General features: G+C 72.3%; 2 protein-coding genes across 6 annotated transcripts; one reads left to right on the top strand and one right to left on the bottom strand.

The window, feature by feature from the left end:
• The first annotated feature begins 305 nt into the window (after positions 1-305).
• PFKL (phosphofructokinase, liver type) lies at positions 306-14,980 on the top strand. The gene is made up of 22 exons (XM_037524861.2): positions 306-416; positions 3,909-3,982; positions 4,641-4,718; positions 5,056-5,245; positions 5,584-5,749; positions 5,968-6,012; positions 6,145-6,253; positions 7,615-7,710; positions 7,854-7,946; positions 8,682-8,807; positions 9,414-9,478; positions 9,735-9,798; positions 10,623-10,769; positions 10,866-10,936; positions 11,137-11,224; positions 11,392-11,544; positions 13,076-13,240; positions 13,533-13,594; positions 13,695-13,806; positions 14,124-14,223; positions 14,296-14,401; positions 14,522-14,980. The coding sequence occupies exons 1-22, from the start codon at positions 332-334 to the stop codon at positions 14,667-14,669; spliced, it is 2,343 nt and encodes a 780-aa protein (XP_037380758.1). The 5' UTR covers positions 306-331; the 3' UTR covers positions 14,670-14,980.
• CFAP410 (cilia and flagella associated protein 410) lies at positions 14,860-23,004 on the bottom strand. 5 transcript variants are annotated; one of them, XM_037524864.2, is made up of 7 exons: positions 22,904-23,004; positions 20,386-20,404; positions 19,591-19,637; positions 18,360-18,589; positions 17,899-18,052; positions 17,477-17,570; positions 14,860-17,339 (listed from the first exon to the last, which is right to left on the bottom strand). In XM_037524864.2, the coding sequence occupies exons 1-7, from the start codon at positions 22,978-22,980 to the stop codon at positions 17,208-17,210; spliced, it is 753 nt and encodes a 250-aa protein (XP_037380761.1). In that variant the 5' UTR covers positions 22,981-23,004; the 3' UTR covers positions 14,860-17,207. The 5 variants fall into 5 exon arrangements, with proteins under 5 accessions (XP_037380761.1, XP_054556215.1, XP_037380762.1 ...); XM_054700240.1 differs by having other exon boundaries at positions 17,477-17,567; XM_037524865.2 differs by lacking the exon at positions 22,904-23,004 and adding an exon at positions 19,949-20,054.
• Positions 23,005-24,481: the final 1,477 nt, after the last annotated feature.

Below are 24,481 nucleotides of genomic sequence, written 5' to 3'. Positions count from 1 at the left end.
GCTCAGCGCACGCGCGGCCCAGGAGGCGCGGCCGGCGGCTGGCCCTGGGCTGCGGGGGGAGGCGCGCCTGGACCGCCGCGGAGAGGGCCCCGCTGTCCAGCGGCGCGCGCGACGCCGCCCCGCCCGCCCGGGGGCGGCCCAGACGCGGCCCCGGGGCTTCCGACGCGGCGCGGGCGGCCGGGCCGGGCCGGGGATTGGGGCGGGCCCGGGGCGGGGCGGGGCGGGCCGGGGCCGGGGCCAGGGCGCGGGGCGGGGCGGGGCGCGGGGCGGGACCGGCCTCTGCGGCGCGGAGCGGCGGGAGCGCGAGCGCGGGTCCGCCTCGGCCGCCGCCATGGCCACCGTGGACCTGGAGAGGCTGCGGGCGTCGGGGGCCGGCAAGGCCATCGGCGTGCTGACCAGCGGGGGCGACGCGCAAGGTGGGCCTGCGGGCGGGCGGGCGGGCGGGGCCGGGGGCCGGCGGGGCGGGCGGGCGGGCGCCGGCTCCCTGGCCCGGGCCCTCGGGGCGCGGCCGCCTGGCCTGGCCGGGGCGCGGCGGGGGCAGCGGGTCCTCGGGCCGGGCCTGCGCCCCCGCCTCGGGGCCGCGTACGTGCGCCCGGCCACGGCCTCGCGCGCGCCCGCCCCGCCCCGCGCGGGGGTGTGTCCGCGGCGCCCGGGCTCGGGGTGCGGCTCTCCTGCCCGGCCGCCCCCCGCCCCCCGCCCCCCCCCCGGGCGGCGCCGCGTCTCCCGGGCCTGGCCGAGCGGGCCCGGCCGGGCGGCCCTTCCTGGCCCGGACGCGACCCGGGGCTCGGGCAGCGCCGACCGGGGCGTCCTGGGCGGGCTCTGCGCCCCAAGTCCTCCCCGCCCCCTCCTGCGCCAGCCTATCCCAGGGCCCCGGAGCCCTCACCCCGAGCTGGGGGCGGGGTCCGGGGAGCCGGGGCGGGGGAGCCGGGAGGGAGGTGCGGGCGGCACCCCGGGCAGGAGCTGCGCGGGGGCCCCCCGGGGGCCTGCCCGGGTCGGGACGGCCTGGAGCGCGGTCCGTGCCTGCCTGGGGCTCGGTCCCTGAGGCCTCCTCGTGGCTGGCTCTGTCTTGGCCGCTGCCCTCCAGTGCCTCTGCCTGGCCAGAGCGGCCTCTGTCCAGCTGGGCCGCGTGGCCACGCCGCTTGTCCTGAATCCCGGGAGAGACCTCAAGTAGACCGGGCAGCAGGACTGGGCAGCAGGCACTCAGCCAGCAAGCCCTGGGCCTGGCCTGCCCCCTGCCCAGCATGAGCTGGACACCCGCCCCCTGCCCCGGGTCCCTCTCCCCGGTCCCCACTCAGAATCGAGGAGGACGTGGGTGGATGCCTGGAAAGGCAGCAGGAATCTGCCACTGTCCACTGTCTGCGCCGCGGCCTCCTGCCCTCCCGGCTGAGCCCTCTGGGGTGGCCCGGCTGGTAGCCGCTTGCTAAGGGCCTCGTCCCTCGCCACCGGAGGCCAGAGCACTTGTTGCCTGTTGCCGGGCAGCGGGCCTGGGGGGGGCCTGGGGGAGCAGGCTTGGAGGGTGCTCTTGGGGGACCACCACCCCGTGAGATCAGGTCAGGGAAGGGCCTGGTGGGGGACACTTATGAGAAGGCTGGACTCGCTTCTCCGGAGGGGCCCAGGGAGGTGGCTGGAGTGGGCACAGCAGGCAGTGTGGGCTGGAGGGCCCAGGGGCCGGTCAGGGCAGTGCCTGGCCAGGCCGTGAGTGTCCACTGGCTGGCCTGGCCCGGGTGCTGCACTCGCAGTGGGTGTGCCGCCGCGGCCAGCTGCCTCATGCAGACGTCCCTGCTTCCACCATCCTGACCTGTCTGGCAGACGTGTACCCCAGGGCTGCGGGAGAGGCTCCAGCAGCACCCCCAGACCAGGGCCGGTGCCAGGGGAGGGTGCGGGCTGGTTCGTGGAGACGGAGGAGCTGGAGGCGCCCAGGGAGAACAGCCTCTCTGTTCCGAGGTCCCCGAGACCAGGCAGTGGTGCCCCTGCCATGGGCGCTGTTTGCCTTCAGCACCCCACGTCCTTCCAAATAAACGCCCACCTTGTGGGGAGCTGGCGGCACGGTGGCGTGCCCCCCAGGACTGTAGCCCAGGAGGGTTCCCAGCTGCATCTGGGAAGAGTGAGCCCCGAGTCAAGAGGCAGGGAGGGCCGCCAGCGGGCTCCAGGTGCTGCGCCCGGGGCTTCACTGCTGCCCCATCTTGCTTACAGCCCCCCCAGCCGGCGGGGGCAGGAAGAAAGGGGGCCTTCTGGCCAGGAGCCCCCCACCCTGGGCCTCAGAACTTCCCAGCTCCAACCAGGGTTACCCCGCAGTCCAGCTGTCGTGGCTGTGTGTATATGGGGGCGCACTGGCCTCCTGCCCCTAACTACGGCCTGTAGAACCCCACTTCCGCCTGCTTTGAGAGATGGGATAGTCACGATTTCTTTAGAAATGGGGCTTCGTGCTCAGTCAGGTGTGAGGCTGCGCGTGGACAGCTGCGCGCTGGCTCCCGCTCTGCCCGGCCTGGCGCCTGCACCCCTGCGCTCAAGCCTGGCTCTGGCTGTCGGCCGCAGGGCCTTGGCTGCCAGTGGGCACAGGACGCCCGCGTGCCCTCCCTGCAGGTCTCCGCTGCCGCCTCCCCCTCTTGGTGTCCTCTCTGCACACGGATGTGCCGGGTGCCCCGCTTTGTGGCGGCCGCGCAGCCAGCCTCTGGGGGGGCTCCTCCCCCTTCCTCCTCCCAGACCTGCCCGCTCTGCTGGCCCCACCTTCCCAGCCAGGTGCGAGACTATGGCCCAGGGCAAAGGTCAAGAGTCCTCGTGTTGGGGTCACCACGTCGACCACGGCTGAGGCCTGGGCTAGCAGGAGCCCGGGGTGGGGTCGGGGCGGGAGGGAGGCTGCCACCCCACTTGGGGGTGAGGCTCAGAGAAGCTGCCTCCAGGGGGAAGGTTGTTGCCAGGTTGGGGCCTCCAGAGGGAGGTCGGGGAGCCAAGTGCTCCTGGGGCGAGACTGAGCACAGGCCCCTCCCAGGCCCGGGCCCCTGGCCGGGCCCTGCTGGCCTCTGAGGACGTGCGTGTGGCCCCTAACCCTCTGCCCCTGAGATGCTGCTACCTGTGCCCAGGCTGGGCAGGAGGAAGGTGCGAGGCAGCTCCTGCTCCCCTCACCCTTCACCCTCCAGGCCCAGGCTGGTGCTCACTGGCCTGCCTGCTGTCCACGCTGGGGCTGCTGACCAAGGCGCTGCGCCCGCCTCTGGGGACACCCTTGAGGGTTTTTTTCAGGGAGCATCTGGGAGCGCCAGCTCCATGCCAGCCCCCAGGACAGCAGCCTGTGGAGGGGCCTTGGGGGCCGCCCCTGCCCTCGCTGGGTGCCCTCCTGTTGGCCAGCCTGCTCATTCCCCGGAGCCCTGACGCTGCAGGCCGCTGGGGCCGGGCTGGGCTCCGGGGCTGGTTGGGCAGTGACTTCCCCGGTGGCTCCTGGGGGCAGGTGCAGCCCTGACCCTGCTCTAGGGGCAGGTGCTGGGGCCCAGGGCCTGCCCTGGAGGGTGAGGGGCTCTGGCCCTGGGCAGTCTGCAGGGAAGCGCCCGAGCTGCCCACCCTGTGTCATGGGCAGGGCTCGGCAGAGGCTGAGGGCCGGTCTGGATGGCAGCTGCCCACACCCCACCTGCCCCCTCCTCTCCGGGGCCAGCGCCGCGCGCTCGGCTCCCCAGGCCAGGTGGGGGCTGTGGGTGGAGGCTCCGCTGAGCTGCAGAGGCTGTGGGGGGCACGAGGGGAGGAGGCCAGGATGACCCGGGGCCCATCCTCGGGTCCAGGCCCAGGTGGGGTCCTCTAGTCTGAACCTGGGGCGGCTTATTTGTGAATGCTTGGAATTTGGGAGAACGGGGTTCACGGGTGCCATGAAGCTGGGGGGTGGTCCCTGCCATGCCCGCCCTCAGTGCCGGTGCTGCCCGCAGGCATGAACGCCGCCGTCCGGGCCGTGACACGCATGGGCATCTACGTGGGGGCCAAGGTCTTCCTCATCTACGAGGTAAGGCGGGCGCGGGCTGCTCCCTGGCAGTTTGCGGGCAGCCCCACCTGCCGCCCCCATGGATGGTCCCTGCCCGCGCCCTCCCGCCCCGGTTGCTCTGGCCGTTTGACTCGGCAGATCTGCCCCTTTCTCTTCTGCCTCATCTACCCTCCAAATCTCTGCTTCAGATTCGGGGGCACCCTCTGCCCCGGGGGTTTCCACTCATGGTCACACAGACACTGGCACACACTCAGCACACGCCTAGCGGCTGGACCGCCCCTGGCCCTCTGCCACCAGCCCCCACCCTCCTGCTCCTCCTCCTGGTGGCCCTGGGAGCGCGGGGGTCCGGTGAACAGAGGGTGGACTTCGTGCTGCCCTCCCTGCCCCTCCTCAGGCCACGCCAACCTCAAAGCTCACCGTCAGGTCTGTGGGCCTGGAGTGCCCAGTTCTAGGGCCTCGCGGCCTGTGCAGTCTGGAGCCTTCTGCAGGGCAGCGAGTCTCCAGGGAGTAGCCTATGTCAGGTCCAGATAGGCAGGGCTGGGTCCAGGGGAGTGAACACGGCTGTCCTCGGCAGTCGGCTGTGCCCCAAGGCCTTGGGGGACCCAGCAGCGGGACCCTCACCCCGCCCCACTTGCTCGCCGGAGGTGTGGGCCTGTCTCAGGCCGGGTCTGCGTTCCAGGGCTATGAGGGCCTCGTGGAAGGAGGCGAGAACATCAAGCCGGCCAACTGGCTCAGCGTGTCCAACATCATCCAGCTGGTAAGGCTGTGGGGCTTCTCTGGCCCGTGGGCACACACGTGTGCCAGGAAGGTGCCCACAGACACGGGCACACCCACCGACACGCTGACCTCGCGCAGCCCGCAGGGGCTCCTCCGCTCCAGCCCAGCTGTGGCCTGGGTGTGATGGCCCAGGGCTGGGGTGCGGGTGGCTGCGTCTCCCCCCACTCCCCAGGGTCACACTTGTGGGTGTAAATTTGGGGAGAAAGGCCCGGGGGGGGGCATGCCCAGGTCTAGAGAAAGCTCTGGGCTCGCGCCCTTGGTCCCGCTGCCTGGGGCCGGCTGCCCAGTGGCGGTGGCGAAGGCGCCCTCTCCTGCAGGGTGGCACCATCATTGGCAGCGCCCGCTGCAAGGCCTTCACCACCAGGGAGGGGCGCCGGGCGGCGGCCTACAACCTGGTCCAGCGCGGCATCACCAACCTGTGCGTCATCGGCGGGGACGGCAGCCTCACGGGCGCCAACATCTTCCGCAGCGAGTGGGGCAGCCTGCTGGAGGAGCTGGTGGCCGAAGGTGGGTCTGCGGGGGCCCTGGCACAGCGGCCCTCCTCCAGGTGCTGGCCAGTGTTGCAGGGCGGCCGCAGGCTCCGTCCATTCTGGAAGGCCACAGCCAGAACCACACGGCCTGGAGAGCACATGGCTGGGCAGCCAGTGGCCAGGGGCCCTTTCCGAGTCCGTTGCTCCGGGCCGGCATGTGGGAGACGGTGGGGTGGGGCTCCGGGGCTCTGGGGACCCCGGTGGGGATGGGCTGCCCGAGTGGGTGCTGCTGGCCGGGGAGCGGAGGGCCGCAGCGGGCGGGTGGGCGGGCGGGTGCCGGGGTGCGGGGGGACAGTCAGCCGCCCCTCCCGCCAGGCAGGATCTCAGCGAGCGCCGCGCAGACCTACGCGCACCTGAACATCGTGGGACTGGTGGGCTCCATCGACAACGACTTCTGCGGCACCGACATGACCATCGGCACCGACTCGGCGCTGCACCGCATCATGGAGGTCATCGACGCCATCACCACCACTGCCCAGAGGTGCGTGGCGGCCGCGCGGTCGCTCCGGCTGCCGGGCCAGCGACATGGCCCACCAGGGAGTGCAGAACCGGTCAGCTGGCAGGCCCAGAGCAACCCGGCGGCTCGAGGCTGGTGGCCAGGGAGAGGCCAGAGGCCCTGGGCAATGCCCGTCTTGTCTCTCGGGCACTGCCCGGCCCAGCTGGCCTGGACACTCGTGCTGACTGCTCCTGTGTCCACAGCCACCAGCGGACCTTCGTGCTGGAGGTGATGGGGCGCCACTGCGGGTAAGGAGGGCAGCCGGGCCGTGGGGCCGTGGCCGGTAGGTGCCTAGAGGGCAGGTAGGTGACCAGAGTCCAGGTTCAGAGCTCGGTTTGGTGTGCCCGCCCCAACCCCGCCCTGCCCCGCCCTGCCCGCAGGTACCTGGCCCTGGTGTCCGCCCTGGCCTCTGGAGCCGACTGGCTGTTCATCCCCGAGGCGCCCCCCGAGGACGGCTGGGAGAACTTCATGTGTGAGCGGCTGGGGGAGGTGAGCGCTGGGCCCTCCCTGTGAAGGGCCAGGGGGCTGGCCCGAGGGCTGACCCTGGAGCCGGAGCATGTGACCAGCTCTGCAGCAGGCGCATCTGCGCTGCCCCTCGGGGTGCCCTCCAGGGCAGGGGCACAGCGGGCCATCCGGGAGGCAGGGAGGGCCAGGCCAGGGCTCCAGGCTGGATGGGCCCTGGGGCGGCTGCCGCTGGGTGTGGGGGTGGGGCGGGATCCGAGGAGGGTGCCCGTCTCCCGGGGGGAGGCGGGGCTGCGGGCCGGAGGGGTGTCCGGTCACCATGTGACCGTGGTGGCGGCCTCCCTCCCTGCTGCTGCAGGACGTGGCCCCACCCCCACCCCTGCGGCTTTGCATCCTGCCAGGGCAGTGGGAGGGCCTGGGTTGGCTTCTGGAACCTTCCCCAGTGTGGCCAAGGGCAGGGCGGAGGTGGAGCCAGTGGTGGCGTGCCGTCAGCCCAGGGACCACGTGGCCTGGCTCAGGGGCGGGGCGCCGGTGTGGCGGCCCCTGATGGACCTGGCCTTGGCTTCCCGCCAAGGGTGCGGCCTGACCGCAGCGTCAGGACACCCTGGTTCTTTCTTCTCAGGCCTTCCCCCGGCCTCCCTGAGCCTCAGTTTCCCCAATTGCGAGGTGCCGGTGCTGCTCTCTGCCCTGCACACCTCCAGCTGGGGTATAGGAGTCTGCTCCACCTGCAGCCCCACCCCTGGCCTCTCCCCTCACCTGCGCCAGCATCACCTTCTCCAGGCAGCCCTCCAGCCCTGGTTTCTCTCCTGCTGGCCTCACAGGAGCTGCTGCCCCTTTGTCTTCCTCTTTGAGGCTGCTGTGGGGCAAAGTGAGCCCCCGGGTCAGAGTGGGCCCCGCTAGATGGGTCTTTGAGGAACGAGGGGTGTGAAAAGTACTTAAAAGTCTGTGGTGCGCCTCGTAGTGATTGGTCCTGCCAGGGCTGACCCGGCACGTGGGCCCGGAGCCGCTGCCTCCCACCGCAGACAGCGAGAGGGTCACTCCAGGGCTGCAGTGAGGTCACCCCACTTTAGAGCAGCCCCAGACAGAGCCTCGGTGTCCCAGGCTGGCCTGACCCGGACCTGCCGGAGGGGGCCCCGCCCAGGGCCTGTGGCTCCAGCGCCTAACTCCTCATGGCTCCCCGGGGCCACCCCGCCCCCTGCCCCCGCCTGGGCTGGCCCCAGGGCCCCTCCTCCCAGCGCTGCCCCTTCCCGGCCCACCCAACAGGGTCCCAGCTCCCCCACTCCTGCGACCTGCTCCTGCATGGGGCTGGGGCAGGCGGGCAGGGTGGGCGGGGGCAGGTGTCGGCAGGCCCCGGGCAGAGTGGCAGAGCCTCCCGTGTGCCCCCCCAGACTCGAAGCCGGGGCTCCCGCCTGAACATCATCATCATCGCCGAGGGCGCCATTGACCGCCATGGCAAGCCCATCTCGTCCCGCTATGTGAAGGACGTGAGTGGGGCTGCCCACGGGGGGCCTGTGGGGGCGCAGGCGGGGCTGCCCATGGGGGCCCTCTGGGGGCTTAGGTGGGGCTGGGGCTGCCTCCGGGCTCGTGGGCTGCCTGGGCGGGGCTCATGGCCGCATCCCTCGAGCAGCTGGTGGTGCAGAGGCTGGGCTTCGACACACGGGTGACGGTGCTGGGCCACGTGCAGCGAGGAGGCACCCCCTCGGCCTTCGACCGCGTCCTGGTAGGTGCGGGGGCGGGCTGGCCTGCGCCATGGGCAGCGTGTCCCACTGCGGGCTTGTTGGCGAGGCCAGGCCTGGTCCTCTGGGGCGTGGGGATGAGCTAGACGGTGCAGCTGTGACCTGGGTCTGGCCAGTCCCCCCTGTGCCCGCCTTCTGGTGGTGTCCGACCCGCTGGCCATCCTGGGCCTGAGGTCCGTTCTGCTTTCTGCCCGCGGCTCCATGGGGCCCTCTGTGGACTCTCCCTTTCCTGGGCCCCGTGGCAGAGACACTCAGGCCAGGGTGTGGGGGACGTGGGTGCCAGGGTCAGGGATGAGGACAGTCTGTCAGCCCCGCCCTGGCTGCAGCGTCCCTGCAGCGGCGCCGAGCCACGTCCCGGGTGCCTGGGAGCCTCGTGAGGCCAGAGCTGGGGGGCAGGAGCTCTCTTCTGGGGGGCGCCTGCCTGCCTTGTGGCGGCCGGGCGTGTCCAGCGAGGCCCAGTGTCTGTGCCCGTGTGCCCTGCACGGGCTCCGGGGCGGCCGCGACGTGAAGGGACACCGCGGGGAGTCTCGTCCAGGGGACAGCAGCTCAGAGCGGGCCGGCATCTCGGGGGCAGGGCTCTGGGGCCAGAGCAGAGGGTTCGAGCGGCCCCGTGTATGTGCCCATGTGTGAGCAAGTGTGTGCCTGCATGAGCGTGTCCCTGTGAGTCCCGCATGTGCCCGTGGGCGTGAGCCCCGCTGAGCCCACCCGCTGCCCCGCAGAGCAGCCAGATGGGCATGGAGGCGGTGATGGCGCTGCTGGAGGCCTCGCCCGACACACCGGCCTGCGTGGTCAGCCTGTCGGGGAACCAGTCGGTGCGGCTGCCCCTCATGGAGTGCGTGCAGGTGGTAAGTGTGCTCCGCTGGGCGGCCGCTGGGGCCTCTGGCCCCCGCCACCGCCCCGGCTCTGGCTGCCTCCCCGGCCGTTCCTGGGTCCCAGTGGGACGGGTGCGGGAGGCCCGCAGCCCCGGGAGAGGTGGGGGAGCTGGGAGCCAGGTCGATTAGCTTCTTGGGGCGGGCAGTGGACAGGCCTGCAGGCCGGTGTGGGGGAGAGTGGGAGGCGATGGGGGCAAAGCCACTGAGTGGAGCTCGGATGGTGGGGACACCCGTGCGCTGCAGCAGGCAGCCCTGGGAGCGGGAACAGCGGGGAGCCTGAGAGGCTGGAGTGGGGGTGCGGTGCCAGCTGTGCAGTTTGGGGTCCCTGCAGCCAGGAGGGGGGCATCTGGCAGAGGTTCCCCGGGCCGGCTCGGCTGTGGCCTCTGCTCCTGAGGGGCCTCTGGGGTGGAGGAGTGAGATCAGGGCGGCCCTGCTGGTGGACATGTTGCTGGCCATGGTGCCCGCCGGGCCTCGGCTGCCCCGGCTGCTAGCTGGGCAGCGACCACGGCCCCGCGGGTCTGGGCTGCCGGCCGCCGTGGGTGCGCGCGGTATCCCGCAGCCCGTCCTGTTTTCTCTAAGACGAAGGAGGTGCAGAGGGCCATGGACGAGAAGCGGTTCGAGGAGGCCATCCAGTTGCGCGGCAGGTGGGGCTGCGGGACGGAAAGCGGGTCGACCCTCCCCAGCCTGGCCGGGGAGCGGCCCTGGAGACGGCCCGGGGCGGAGAGCGAGTGGGGGCCTCGGCTGCAGGGTGCTGTGGCTCCGCGGGGGACTGCCCTTCCCCAGGCGGGCTGGAGCTGCGTCGCGAGAGCCTCGGGGGTCCCTTCGGGGTCTGGCACCGCTGGCGAGTGCCCGGCAGGGCTGTGGTGCAGGATGGGGCCGCATGACCGGCTCTCTCTGCAGGAGCTTCGCGAACAACTGGAGCATTTATAAGATGCTGGCGCACCAGAAGGCCTCCAAGGAGAAGGTGCCTGTCCCCGCGGCCTCCCGGTGCCAGCCCGGCTGGGGTCGGCTGGGCTGCGGGCTGAGAGGGTGGGATGCAGCCCCTGTCGCCTGAGCCTGGGGGTGAGCGGGTGGCCCCTGGCAGTGACCGGCTCGGGTGTGGCGCTGGGGTCGTGTCCCAAAGGCGCTGACCCCCAGAACTGGGCTCACTTCAAAATCGGAACAGAAAGACTCTGCAATTTGGGGACAAAAGGCGGGTCCCCTCCGAATAGTCACAGTTGGGGGTCCTGGCCCCGGTTTGTCCCAGAGGCCGGGCAGGGCCTGCTGTGGCCGAGCGGTGGCCATGTCCCCCCGCACCTCTGGGTGTGTGGTCCTGGGGGCAGGACTGGCTGGGCCCAACACCCCCTGCCAGCCGCGCCACCTGGTGGATGTGGCTGACTGGGGGAGGCGGCCGACCCACCAGGCTCTCCCGGGCTCCTGGGCCCAGGGCCAGTGGGTGTGACCGGCCCCGGCTGCCGATGCTGAGCAGGCCGAGGCGGCGGCCTCAGTCCCCAGCAGAATCAGGTCTGACGTTCAAGTGTGTTGCTTCCTTCACGCGGCCACTGGGGTCTCACCGCGGCACTGGCCTTTCCCGGCGTCCATCTGCCTGGGCCACGGGGGCTGGCCGCCCTGGGCTCCAGGTGCCGCGGTGCCTGTCTGGCCCAGGCCCCGCCCCGTCCGCCTGCTGAGGGCCCAAACGTGCTTGGGCCGGTGGGCCAGGCCGGGCTGGGCTGCGGGGCAGCTGCTGTCGCGGGGCTCTGCCCCTGGGCCTGCCCCACCCCACGCTCACACTCCCGCTGCCCTGCACAGAGCAACTTCTCGCTGGCCATCCTGAACGTGGGGGCCCCGGCGGCTGGCATGAACGCGGCTGTGCGCTCGGCAGTGCGCACTGGCCTTTCCCAGGGCCACACGGTGTACGTGGTGCACGATGGCTTCGAGGGCCTGGCCCGGGGCCAGGTAGGTGGGTGTGGGTGCCCCTAGTGCTCCCCGCCAGGCATCGTCCTGGGAGGCACTGTTAGCTCCCACCTACCCCTCAAGTGCCACCCCCCGCAGGTGCAGGAGGTGGGCTGGCACGACGTGGCCGGCTGGCTGGGCCGCGGCGGCTCCCTGCTGGGCACCAAGAGGTGAGGCCCCCCCCTTGGGCGCCGGGCACAGGTGGGGGGATGCTGCGGGGACCCCGCCACCCCTCCCACCCATGGGCTGTGCACCCCAGAGTGTCCGGCCCGGCCTTGCCCCACTGGCCACGGAGTTGCTGACACCAGGGGCATGTGGCTGGTTGGGGTGGCCCCATCCGAGCAGACCCCACAGGCCGTGCTGCCCCCAGGACGCTGCCCAAGAGCCACCTGGAGAAGATTGCAGAGAACATTCGCACCCACAACATCCATGCCTTGCTGGTCATTGGCGGTTTTGAGGTGGGGCTGCTCGGCGAGCCCAGGCGGGTTGTGGGGGGCCGGGGCCCTTCCCCGGGGCCAGGCGTCCCTGTGGTCCTGTCCCTGGCCGCGGAGCCCCTGGGGGCGGCGGGGCAGGGCGGGGTGGGGGCGGCGGGCGTGGGATCGGGCCCTGAGCCGCACCTGCGCAGGCCTACGAGGGGGTGCTGCAGCTGGTGGAGGCCCGCGGGCGCTACGAGGAGCTCTGCATCGTCATGTGCGTCATCCCCGCCACCATCAGCAACAACGTGCCGGGCACCGACTTCAGCCTGGGCTGCGACACCGCCGTCAACGCCGCCATGGAGGTGAGTGCCGGCTGCGCTGGGGGGTGCGGGCACGGGCCGGTGGGCGAGACCCCAGAGGTGTGTGGGGGTGGCGGGGCCAAGCCCCCAAGACAGGGGCTGCGGTCAGGACAGGGCACGGCTCACATCCAGCCTGGCCGCCCTCTGCCTCTGGGAGGGCAGGGAGAGGCATGGCCCAGGGCTCGCTCAGGGAGCGGGGACCGTGGGCTCCAGCCAGGTAGACGGCGGGTGCAGGCCATGGCTCCGTGCAGGGACGTGGGCGCAGGGGATCTGGGGAAGCTGGGGCCACCCGGCGGGGGAGGGCTCCAGGCCCTGGTGCTGTCTGCCATGGCACAGCCCTGGGGTGGGGGCCGCCCTGGAGGGGTTGGGCTGGGTGGCCTCGCCAGTTCTCCATGCCTCTGGGCGCCCCTAGTGACCCCACACAACCAGCTTTCCCAGGGACTCAGCGGCTAGGTGGGCTTGGGTGCTGACGCTGGCCGGGGTGTGTGGCTGTTGGGAGCCTCTGTGCCGTCTGGGAGCAGGAAACACGACTGAACAAGGAGATGGGGGGGGTTGAGGGGGGAGGCCCCAGCCCCCCTGGCACCTGCCATCGTGGGCCTCCCCGGCCTGCCCCGGGCCCCACCCAACTGGCAGCCCGGTGGGCGGCGTGTCCTCACGTGGGGCGGTAGGTGCTTCTCCATCAGTGCTGCCCACTTGTGGGTTTTTTTTTTAAGATTTATTTATTTATGCATACAAGAGCTGGGGTACGGGCCAGAGGTGCGGCGGGGAGAGGACTCCCAGAGACAGAGTGGGGAGCAGAACAGGCAGGTCCACTGAAACCCACTGCTGAGGGGCCAGCGGGGAGACAGGCGGGGTCTGCTGCGCCCTGTGGGCAGCTCCCTGGCCGGGGATGGAACTCGTGCTGCAGGGGCTGGCGACAGCTTGATGGCTCCGTCTTTCACGCTGCGCCCCCAGGGAGGCCCCCATGCAGGTTTTTTACACATCATCCGTCCCCAGAGTTGCCCTTTTTCCCCGCCCGTCGGTGCTCTTTGTGTGCAGGACCTTGGTCGCGAGCCCCCCGCCTCCCTCCCCTCCGTCGTCTGGGCTTGGGCACTGGTGACCCACTCGCCCTGTTTCCATCGGGTCTTCCCGCTTCCTGGTGGGCGCCGTGCTGGAGGCCCCGTATTTGAAAGCGCCCCACGATGGGGCGGGTGGTTTGGGGTGGGGATGTGCAGACATTTCCCATGGTGGCGAGTGGCTGCGGCGTCCGGTGGGGTGGGGCCTGGCTTTGTGTCAGGCCGTCCGTCCCGGCCACGGCTGCGTGGACACGCCCAGCGCCCCCTGGCGACACGCCCTCTGGCCGCCGTGTGCTGAGCTGTGGGTGGGCGTGTGGCCCCATATACAGACGGGAACATCAAGGCTGGGCAACTCTGGCGTCCACCCTCTGGGTGTCCCGGGGGCGGCGGCGCCCCAGCTGAGGGCCCCACTCTGTGGTCCTGGGCCTCTGCCCGGGGACAGGGACCTCACCGTCCCCCCTCACCCCCCAACCTCGCAGAGCTGCGACCGCATCAAGCAGTCAGCCTCGGGGACCAAGCGCCGCGTGTTCATCGTGGAGACCATGGGCGGCTACTGCGGCTACCTGGCCACCGTGACTGGCATCGCCGTGGGCGCGGACGCCGCCTACGTCTTCGAGGACCCATTCAACATCCACGACCTGAAGGTGAGCCCACCGGCCTCCCACTGAGGCCAGCCGGGGCTCCCTGCCGTGGGACCGGTGCAGCCCCGTGCCCCCAGCGGTCCTGCCCTCCGTCCCCGTGCCCCCAGCCCGTCGCCCCAGCCCCATCTCCAGCCTCCTGCCAGCCGCGGGCCCGTGGCGCTCTCTCCTGGCCACGCCGGCCCTGCCTGTTGGTTAGTCTAGCGTGGTCCTTCCTGGGGGCTGAGTGCTGGCCGCTGCACCCCAACCTCTGGCTCCCCTGTGTGCCCCTGACCCCCGCCTGGGCCCCTCCCCCCAGGCCAACGTGGAGCACATGACAGTGAAGATGAAGACAGAGATCCAGAGGGGCCTGGTGCTGCGGTGAGGTGGCGGCGGGGGCCGGGTCGGGCGGGAGGCTTTCCTGGGAGCAGCCCCCTTCCCAGACGCGGCCTGGCCCCTGACGTGGGCCCCTCGCCCCCAGGAACGAGAAGTGCCACGAGCACTACACCACGGAGTTCCTGTACAACCTCTACTCCTCCGAGGGGAAGGGCGTCTTCGACTGCAGGACCAACGTGCTGGGCCACCTGCAGCAGGTGCGCGGCCCCCTCCGCCAGAGGCCACGCTGTGGGGTGCTCCTGCGCCACCCCGCCAAGCCCCTCATGGCCCCAGGAAGCGATATGGGGCGCCTGGCGGTGCTCTCCCCGGGCTCCCTGGGGTGGGACCCAGGCGGCCGCCCGGCCTCCGGAGGGGCTCTTAGGCCGGATTCGGAGAGGACCTGGGCGCGCAGGCAGAGGAGCCCGTGGAGATAGTGGGTGCCCGAGCCCCCGCCCCTGCCAGGAGGTCGCGTGAAGCCACCCAGGGCCTCGCTGGGGCTCCTGCCCGGGCCACGGTCTCAGCGCTGTGTTTCCAGGGCGGGGCCCCGACCCCCTTCGACCGGAACTACGGCACCAAGCTGGGGGTGAAGGCCATGCTCTGGGTGTCGGACAAGCTGCGGGCCGTCTACCGCAAGGGTGCGTGTGCGGTGGGGGCGGGGCCCCGGCGTGGGGGGCCACGGGCAGGGCTCAGCTCGGGTGTATCCACAGGGCGGGTGTTCGCCAACGCCCCCGACTCGGCCAGCGTGATCGGCCTGCGGAAGAAGGCGGTGGCCTTCAGCCCCGTCACCGAACTCAAGGAGGAGACCGACTTTGAGTGAGTCCAGGGGGCGGGGCAGGGGGTGTTGTGTGTGTGCCAGGCACGCCCTCTGCCCCGTGGGCGGCTGGCCCGGCGCCGTGGGGGTCGCTCAGCGCCCTGACCCCGCCGCCCGCGCAGGCACCGCATGCCCCGGGAGCAGTGGTGGCTGAACCTGCGGCTGATGCTGAAGATGCTGGCGCACTACCGCATCAGCATGGCCGAGTACGTGTCGGGGGGCCTGGAGCACGTGAGCCGCCGCTCCCTGAGCCTGGACACCGGCTTCTGAGCGCACCCGCCTGGCCAGCCCACGGGCATCTGCTGCTAGTTGGCCGGCCGTGGACCGCAGGGCCTCCCCTCCAGGACAGGGGACGTGGGCGTCCCTGTCCAGGCCACCTGCCACGCCGCCTTCTCGCCCAAGTGCCTCTGAGCCGCTCCCATGCGGCCCTCGCCCGGCAAGCCCCCGGGGGGGGGGGGTGGCCTGGCCGTGCCCGGGGGCTTGCGGTGCCCTGCTCCTGTGTGCACTGGCCGCCGCGGCTCAGCAGTTTGTTGTCCTTCCTAGAAATAAAACGACCCACTCTGGAATGAGAGTCTCTGGAAAGCCCGGCCCACGCAGCCCCCGGTGGCACACCCGGCCCGGGGCTGGGCAGGCACCTGTGTCCTCGGATCAGCACCGCCAGGCGTCCTGAGGGTGACAGGCCTGGCCTCCCGCTCACAGCAGGATTTCTGAACCTGGTTCTGGGTCCTGAGTCTGACCCAGGGTGCGCCCCGGCAGTGGGCACCCTGGGAGACGAGGGGGGGCGCATGGAGGGGGCAGGCAGCCAGAAACCTGCTCCCCACTCGGGCCTGGCTCTGGGACACGGGTGCTGCAGGGCAGGTGGGCAGGCAGGGTGGCTGCACCCGTGCCCCCATGCCTGGTGCCCCAGGAGAGCTCACACCCTGGGGGGTTCCTGTGGGGCTCAGCGTGGCAGGGACTGCTGCCGTGGCTGTGGGCTCACCTGGACCTGGGCACTGTGCGCCGGCAGGCCCAGGCCCAGGGGTGTGTGGCCGCTGGTGCCTCCGGGCTGGACAGGCGCAAACAGTGGCCTGGGCTCACGCAGGTGCAGAGGCCAGGCCAGGGACCTGGGCGCCCAGTGGGCTCTGCTGTGCCCTGGGGTGATGAGCTGGCGTTCACATGACCCACAAAGCAGAGGTGGTCTCCAGGCGGCACCCTGACCCTATACCCTGGATGGTACGGGGCTCCCAGATCCCCAAGCCTCCTTCCAGATGAGGTCAAGCTCTCCTGCACCCTTTTCTGAGAACAGGAAGGCCCAGGGCCCAGCTGCTCACCAGCTCCCTTCACGGGGGAGTCCAGAGGTGGCGAGTCCTGCCCCCCCATCCTCCCACGCCCCACCAGTGTCCACCCAACAGGGCAGCCAGGATAGGGCCACACGCCAGGTGCTGTTTACCCTGCACACGGCCCACGACAACTGGCTGGTCGCGTCGGACAGGCGCAGGGAGCTGGTGCTGGCCACAGGACCGGCCTGCAATCCTGATGGCCATCCCGAGGCTCAGGCGGCCCTGGGGGCCAGCACCCCTGTGGCCCTGGTCCCTCGGGCTTCCCCCCGCAGAGTCCGCGTCTCGCCTCCCTGGCCCTGGGAACCCGCGGCTCCCCGCCCTCGCCCCCGAGAATCACGGTTCTGAGATGCCCCGGCGGAGACCGGCTTCTGCTCCAATCTCCACCACCGTGAGCAGACCCCAGGGGCAGCACGCCTTTCTGGTCCCTTTGGAGACAGCCCGCAGCAGCCGCAGAACCACCTGGGCCCGGCAGGGCAGCCAGCTCTGGTCGGGCCGCGGGAGACTCCTGCTGCTCTGCTCCAACAGGGCGCCCCCTCCGCGCCCACCCCGACCAGAGGGGCCCTGGCTGCATAGTCCTGGGTGCGGAGACCAAAGGGAGGCAGGTCTGGGCGCTCAGGGTCCGGCTGGCACCCGCCTGGCAGCAGGGAGAGGGGTGTGGCCATGGCCTGGCATAGACTCCAGCGGGTTGGGACTCAGGCTGGACAGAGGCCCTCGGCTTGTCTGCAGGTGAAGGGGAGCTGCTGGCCAGAGCAGGGGCTGGCCCCCGGCGGCACCTGGGGGTGGGGCTGCACCTCGGCTGTACTGAGCCCTCGTCCTCCTGGGCTGCCCTGCCGCCGGGGCCGTGGACGCCAGCACACATCCTGCCAGCGCCTGCTTTGCCCAAAACCCTGCTTTTGGATCACTTGGGGGAGCTCTGGGGCCCGAGGTGTCTATTAGAGACCAGGGTCATGGGGTCCAGGCCAGGGTGGGTCCAGCAAGCTCTGACTTGGGGGGTGAGGGCACTGGGGCAGAAGGGGGGCTGTCGAGTAGGGTCTGAGGCAAGGTCCTTGGCTGAGTGCCGGGTCCCGGAGAGGGAGACCCCAAATCATCATGACCACTTGCTCTAAGGAGCAGGCTTTACTGAGTGTCCAGCGCCTGTGATCACCTCGGAAGGCCCCCCCACGCCCGGCCTCAGGGCGCTCTGGCCCGTGTGAAGCGGCCTCCGGGTGAGCGCGCCCACCAGGGCCTGGCGGCGGCAGTGTCTCTGATGCCCCCTCCGGGGCTGTCCAGCGCGTGGTTCTCGGCTCTCTCAACCCCAGGGCCCTCAGCTCCGGGGGCGGTGTCCACCCCAGGGAGGAGGGGCGGAGCGCCACTGGTGTGTTTATTAGGGGGCACGTGGCCAGGCCGGCCTGGGGGGCCCACGCGGGCTCTGGGCTGGGCGGCCCGAGCTGGCCGAGGCCTCCTGGGGACACCACCTTGGGGTGGGCTCGCCGGGGCGGATGGGCGCGGCTCATTCGGGTTCCTCCTGCAGCTCCCGCTCGGGCAGGCCCTGCAGGCGGCTGAGCACAGCCTGGTGCACGGCCCCCAGCGCCTCGGTGTCCAGCTCCCGCAGCAGCAGCAGGACGGCGGTCAGGACGTTGCTCTGTGGGCACAAGCACCGCGGGCCTTGCGTGCTAGCGCCCACGGCAGGAGGCCCGCGCCCCTCCACCGGGCCCTGTGGCTGGGCTCTGGGGCTCTCGCTCCCCACCTGGCTCCCCCCAGCTTGCCACGGCCGCTCACCCTGCTCGCGCTGCAGCTCGTGGCCGTCCTCTGTGAGAAGGGAGGCGGCTGGTCCCGGGAGGGGGGCTTCAGGCTGAGCTGCCCGGGGCCGCTGCTGACACGGGTGGGGCCTGGCCCGTCAGAGGGCCTGTGGCAGCCCCTGCTGCTCTGGTCCGCCCGGGGCTGGGGCGGCTGAGGCCGCGACGCACAAGGGGGCTGTGACTGCCCCGCGGAGGGGAGCCGGGGAGGACCGCGCTGGCTCCCTGGGAGCCTCACCTCATGGCCACCTCCCCACGGCCCCCGGGGGCTGCCCCCTCCGGCCCGAGCTGCTCTCGGACGTGAGGCCGTACTGGGCTGGGGGCTTAGAGCCACCCCGGCCGGCACCCCTGGACGATCCTCCCCCAGCCCGTCGCTGCTTCCCCGGGGGAGGCCCGTGGGGGCACCTTGCTTCCTCCTCGCTGAACGTCAGCGCGTCCCCTTGGGTCTCGGCCGTGTTCAGGGCGCTCAGGGCATACGCCAGCTCCGGGCCCTCTTTGCGGGGGGCCGTGACCTCCTCACCCTCCATCAGAGCCCGGGACAGCTCCTCCTCGGTCACAGCTTCGGGGAGGAGGGGGCACAGCATCACCGGGACTAGCCCCAAGCCTCACAGCGGCCGCCACGCAGCACTAGCGCCCTCCGCTTCGGAGGCATCTGTCCACCCAGCGCGCCCTGGGCACCCCCGCCCTGGCTGCTGGACATGGGGGCGGGACAGCCATGGCGGGGGGGCCCAGGCCGCAGCGTCTGCCGGAGCACCTGCTCCTAGGCCCCGTCGGAGAAACGCCCGACTCCAGGCACTCGCTCAGGCCCAACCCCAGAGGCCCACGCATCGCCGCCTCTGGTCTGGGGCCGGGCGGCGGGCACCTACCCCGGTTGTCCAGGCGCTGCAGCTGTGGCAGCGCACGCAGCACGGCCATGCGGTAGCGGTGCGGGTCGGCGCCGCAGCAGGGGTTCCCGGCCAGCCAGAGCACGCGCAGCCGGGGCAGGCCCTGCAGGTGCGCCAGCTCGGCCAGGCTGGGGATGCGGTTCCCGCGCACGTACAGCTCGCTCAGCCGCCGGCAGCCGCTCACGGGCTCCAGTGTGGACACGGCGTTGACGCTGCGGAGGGCACAGTCAGGGCTGCCGCCCCGCATCCGCAGGCAGGGGGCCCCCCGGGGGCTGAGCCCTTCCTCCGTGGAAGGGGGCTGCCACGCGGTGGTTTCCATGCGCCCTCCAGGGGCCCAGACAGCCTGGGGCCCAGACTGTGCCCGAGAGGCCCTGGCAAGCGTCCGAGGCTCCGCTGTGCAGACTGGCGGTGGGCACCGACCCTGGAGCAGGAGCAAACGCGGCCCCCAGGATCCTGACCATGTCGTGGGGGGCGGGGCTCAACCGAGAGGCTGGTGCTCCCCTCGCTGGTGCTCCCCTCGCTGCTCCTCCCGCACGCGGCGGGGAGGCGCTGCTCTTCCCGGGCGCAGTGGACGCTCACGGCCGTTCACCGCACTCTACCCCAGCAGCAGCGCGGCTGGGAAGCCGTGGGGGCCGGGAGGCCCAGGAGTGGGGGAGTGGCCAGAGCTGCCCCCTCTGCGTGGTTCCTGCTGTGTCCTCCCACCCTCATGATGAACTCCGACCCGAGGTGATAATTTTGGAGCGCCCAGACACGCTGGGGCTGCCTTCAGAGACCGGCCTCCAAGCCTGGGGGTCCTGTTGTGGCCTCCTAGACTCGACACAGTCCCGGGGAACTGACTCTCACTCAAGGTTCCCAGAGGGGCCCGCCAGGCCTGGACACCGGCACCCCCAGGTTCCGCCCTTCCCCCGGCTAGGCTGGCCAGAGCCCCCGCCGGACACGCAGCCGTAGCCTGTGGGCCCGTGGTCAGCGCATGGCAGGAGGCTCCAGGCCACTCCCGGCTCCGCGTTCCCTGCCACAGCTGCAGTCGAGGCATCCTAGGGTGCGGGCTCAACCCACTTCACTCAGCCTTCCTGGGCCGGGACACTGACCGTGGTGGGCGGTGGGCACTCAGGACCCAGGCTGTGCCTGGAGAGAGGGACTCGGCACCCCCCCCACCCCCGCAGGGGAGTCAGGCCCCCTGAGGGCAGGCCCAGGCAACTCAGCGACGAGGTACCTGAGGGTGATCACTTCCAGGCTGGGCATCTCCCGGCAGATGGAGATCTAGGAGGAAGAGCGCGTGAGGCAGGCACCAGCCGCTGCCAGCGTGCGCCCCCACCCCACCCCACCCCTGCACACCCAGCACCAGCGCAGTCCCCGGAGCAGCGGCTCGGCAGCGGGCTCAGCAAGGTGGCACCGGCTCCCTCACTCGGGGGCTGGCCGGGGGCATGGAGAGGCCCGGCTGGTCAGACTGCCGCCCGCCTGCGGTGAACTCTTCCTGCACCTGCTGCTTATTTGCTTTGGTTTTGAGGTTCTTTGGCTGCCAAATAAGCAACACCCCGCTAGCAGGAGGTGGGGCGCACCAGCCCTCTCACCCAGCAGCTCCACCCGGCATGCTCTGAGGAGGGTGAATCGCCGGGGCTGGTGGCTGGCACAACTCTGGGCGCTTGTTCCAGAACGGAGCTGGGCTCAGCCACTGCACTGCCCCAGTGCACGGGGTGCGCGGGGCGGGGGAGAAACAGGATCTGAGGAGCAGTGAGGAGCCCCCACCCTGAAAAAGCCCAGGAACTGCCAGAAGAGGCCTGCGAAGCAAAAGACTCCTGAAAGGAATCTCTGGGGGCGCCCCCCCCGTGCTCGGGACCATCTAAAGGAACTTCAACATGAACGTGGCGCCGCGGAGCACCTTCCGCTGCGGGTCCGCTGCGGCCGGGCTGGAGGGCGCGGAGGGGCTGTGGGTGTGACCACCTGCTGCGGGAGGAGGCGCCAACTCTGGGGAGCAGGGCCCCGGGGAGAAGACCAAGGTAACACTTACATCCGTGAGGCGGCTGCCCCTGGGGAGACAGAGGATTTCATTTTGTTAAACTTGAATAAAAACAAACATTCTAAAAATCCACGCGCGACGCCCCGACGTTCACGCGCCGCGACTTCGGCGGGGCCGGGAGCGCGTCTGCCCAGACACCGCCAGGCGCCAGCTGCCCCTCCCCGGCGGCCGTGCAGGCTGGAGACATGCTGGGACCCGGGCCGGGCCCCTGGGCTGCTTCCCCGGCGGCGGCGGCCGCACAAAGGGGCCTCTGGAAGAGGCCGGCTCAAGGGCCACGCTGGCGGCCCGAAGCGGGGGCTCGTCCTGCCCCAGAGAAGCAAAGGCCGGCAGCGGGGGGCACCGGGGGCCCCGCCAGACCAGGGCGGAGGCTCCGTCCAGCAGGCAGTGCTGCGGGCGGGTGCCCGCGCCCGGGCCGCCTCGGGCTCACCGGCTGGGGAGAACACCCCACGCCCGGGAGAACACCCCACGCCCGGAGAACACCCCATCCCGGGAGGACACCCCACGCCGGGAGGACACCCCACGCCCGGGAGAACACCCCACGCCCGGGAGAACACCCCACGCCGGGAGAACACCCCACGCTCGGGAGAACACCCCACGCCCGGGAGAACACCCCACGCCTGGAGAACACCCCACGCCCGGAGAACCCCCCATCCTGGGAGGACACCCCATGCCCGGAGGACACCCCACGCCCGGGAGAACACCCCCATCCCGGGAGGACACCCCACACCTGGAGAACACCCCATCCTGGGAGAACACCCCACGCCCGGAGAACACCTCACGCCCGGAGAACCCCCCCATCCCGGGAGGACACCCCACGCCCGGAGAACACCCCACGACCGGGAGGACACCCCACGCCCGGAGAACACCCCACGCCCGGGAGGACACCCCACGCCCGGAGAACACCCCATCCCGGGAGGACACCCCACGCCCGGAGAACCCCCACGCCCGGGAGGACACCCCACGCCCGGAGAACACCCCACGCCCGGGAGAACACCCCATCCCGGGAGAACACCCCACGCCCGGAGAACACCCCACGCCCGGGAGGACACCCCACGCCCGGAGAACACCCCACGCCTGGAGAACACCCCACGCCGGGAGAACACCCCACGCCCGGAGAACACCCCACGCCCGGAGAACACCCCATCCCGGGAGAACACCCCATCCCGGGAGAACACCCCACGCCCGGAGAACACCCCACGCCCGGAGAACCCCCCCATCCCGGGAGGACACCCCACGCCCGGAGAACCCCCACGCCCGGGAGGACACCCCACGCCCGGAGAACACCCCACGCCCGGAGAACACCCCATCCCGGGAGAACACCCCACGCCCGGAGAACACCCCACGCCCGGAGGACACCCCACGCCCGGAGGACACCCCACGCCTGGAGAACACCCCATCCCGGGAGAACACCCCACGCCCGGAGAACACCCCACGCCCGGGAGGACACCCCACGCCCGGAGAACACCCCACGCCTGGAGAACACCCCACGCCGGGAGAACACCCCACGCCCGGAGAACACCCCACGCCCGGAGAACACCCCATCCCGGGAGGACACCCCACGCCCGGAGAACACCCCATCCCGGGAGGACACCCCACGCCCGGAGAACCCCCCACGCCCGGGAGGACACCCCACGCCCGGAGAACACCCCACGCCCGGAGAACACCCCATCCCGGGAGAACACCCCACGCCCGGAGAACACCCCACGCCCGGAGGACACCCCACGCCCGGAGGACACCCCACGCCTGGAGAACACCCCATCCCGGGAGAACACCCCACGCCCGGAGAACACCCCACGCCCGGGAGGACACCCCACGCCCGGAGAACACCCCACGCCTGGAGAACACCCCACGCCGGGAGAACACCCCACGCCCGGAGAACACCCCACGCCCGGAGAACACCCCATCCCGGGAGGACACCCCACGCCCGGAGAACCCCCCACGCCCGGGAGGACACCCCACGCCCGGAGAACACCCCACGCCCGGAGAACACCCCATCCCGGGAGAACACCCCACGCCCGGAGAACACCCCACGCCCGGAGAACACCCCACCGGAGAACCCCACGCCCCCCACGCCCGGAGAACACCCCACGCCCGGAGAACCCCACGCCCGGAGGACACCCCACGCCCGGAGGACACCCCACGCCCGGGAGAACACCCCACGCCGGGAGGCCCCTCGCGCCGGCACCCCACGCGGCCCCACGCAGGAGTCCTGCCCGGGGGCCTCGGGGCGGGGCGGGGCGGGGCGGCGCCACCCCGCGGCCCGGCTGCTCTCCCCGGACGGCACCCGAGGGCGCCCCGAAGGGCCCCGCCCCGAGCCGGGAGCCGGGGACCCGCCAGGCGAGGCCGCCGTCTGGCCCGTGTCGGCCGCGCCGCCCGGGGCTCCCGGAGGCGCCGCCCGCGGGGTGAGGCCGGGCAGGGCCAGGAGCCCCCCGACCCCGCGGGCGCTCGCGGGCCCTCGCGGGGGGGGCGGCGGGGTCCCGTCCGCGCGGGCGACGCCGGCCCGGCTCACCAGCAGTTGAGCTTCCGCACGCTGCGCAGCTCCGCCGCCTTGGCCCGCGCCAGCACCATCTTCCGCGTCAGCCTCATGGCGGCGGCGCCGGGACCCGCGCCCGCCCGGCCGGGCCCTGACGCTCCGGGAGCCGCGGCGTCTCCAGGGGCGGGGCCACGTCGCCAGGGGCGGGGCCACGTCTCCGGGGCGGGTCCCGAGAGCCCATTGGCCACCGGCGAGGGGCGGGGCCGCCGGGGCTCCGCCCGCGCATTGGCTCCGGGCTGTGACGCGATTCGACCGCGACCGGGGGTCAGGGCCGGGCCGGGGGGCCCCCGCCGCGGCTCGCGAGCGCAGTCTCGGCCCCGCTTCGCCCCGAGCCGCCCGGGAGTCCCGGTCCCGTCGGCAGGATGGCGGCGCCGGGCGGCGGCTCGCGCGCCCTCTTCCCTGCTCGCCTCGCGCGGCACCGCGACTCCCGGCCTGCGCGGCGGCGGCGTGACTGCCGGGGGGGGCCGGGAGAGCGGGGCGCGCGCCGATCCTCGGCGGGACCTGCCCGGCGTCGCGCGGCCTCGGGCCCGCCCTGGGGCCCGCCCTCCCCCGCGCCGCGCGCCCCGCCCACGCCCCCGCGCCCCGGCCCCCCGCGCCCCGCCCTCCCCCGCGCCCCCAGCCGCGGACGCCGTGGGGGCCCCGACAGCCACCCGGGCCGAGGGAAGGGAGCCGCCCCGGCCCGGCCCGGCCCCCGCCCCTCGGGTCCGCGCCAACCCCCGGAGGCCCCACGAGGACGGGCGGCCACGCGGGGCTGAGCCGGGGCGCCCGCGGCGGCGGGGGGGCCCCGAGACGCGGGGCCTTTATGTCGCGGCCGCCGGAGGCTGCGCCCGCCGCAGACAAAACCCGCGGGGCCCCGGCTGGGCCGTGACGGGGACCCGGCGCCCCTGGCAGGGTCGTGGGGGCCACGCCGCGCCCCCGCACCGTGGGTTCCCGCGGTGCCCCGAGGGGCTGCTGCGAGGACGCCCCGGGAGATGCGGGAATTGGGGCGGCCGCCCCAGGAAATGTAAGCGCCTCTGCCCTCAGAGAGACGCCCACACGCGCGGGAAGATCGGTGGGGCCACCTGCGCCCACCCCAAAAGCTGAAGATCCGAGAGCGGCAGAAACCCCGGAGACCCAAACCGGGAGACGGAACCGGGCCCCTCCTGCGCTCGCAGATGTTTCTCGCCGGAGCCCCCATCCACACGCCCTGCCTTGAGCATTTTCACCCAGCGGCCCCGCTAGCATGAGCACCCACCCGGTCTGGCAAAGCCGGCCCCCACCCCCGCACCTGACAGGGGCCCCAAGCAGCCTGGGCCACCGAGCGTCCGGGACGCGGGTGACCCGCTGGCCAGAGCATTAGGAGTCGCAGGACCCTGGTGGCTCCTGGACCCCAGGGGCCGGGCACAGTGGGAGCCTGAGCCAGCACTGCCCGCATGGTGAGGGCCGTTGGGGCGCCCCGCCCGCTTGGTAAAGTCCCAACCCTAGGTCCTGCCGCCTGCCCGGTGGCTGCTGTGGCGGCAGCCCCTCCCGGCCTGGCCCAGGGCCGCCGGCGCCAGCTGACAGCACTGCCCTGTG

The sequence above is a fragment of the Talpa occidentalis genome, unplaced genomic scaffold (assembly GCF_014898055.3).
Source record: "Talpa occidentalis isolate TD23 unplaced genomic scaffold, MPIMG_talOcc4v2.1 talOcc4.4, whole genome shotgun sequence".
Classification (NCBI taxonomy): Eukaryota; Metazoa; Chordata; class Mammalia; order Eulipotyphla; family Talpidae; genus Talpa; species Talpa occidentalis.
The sequence above is the reverse complement of the archived record's forward strand: the minus strand, read 5'-3'. Positions and strand labels throughout refer to the sequence as shown.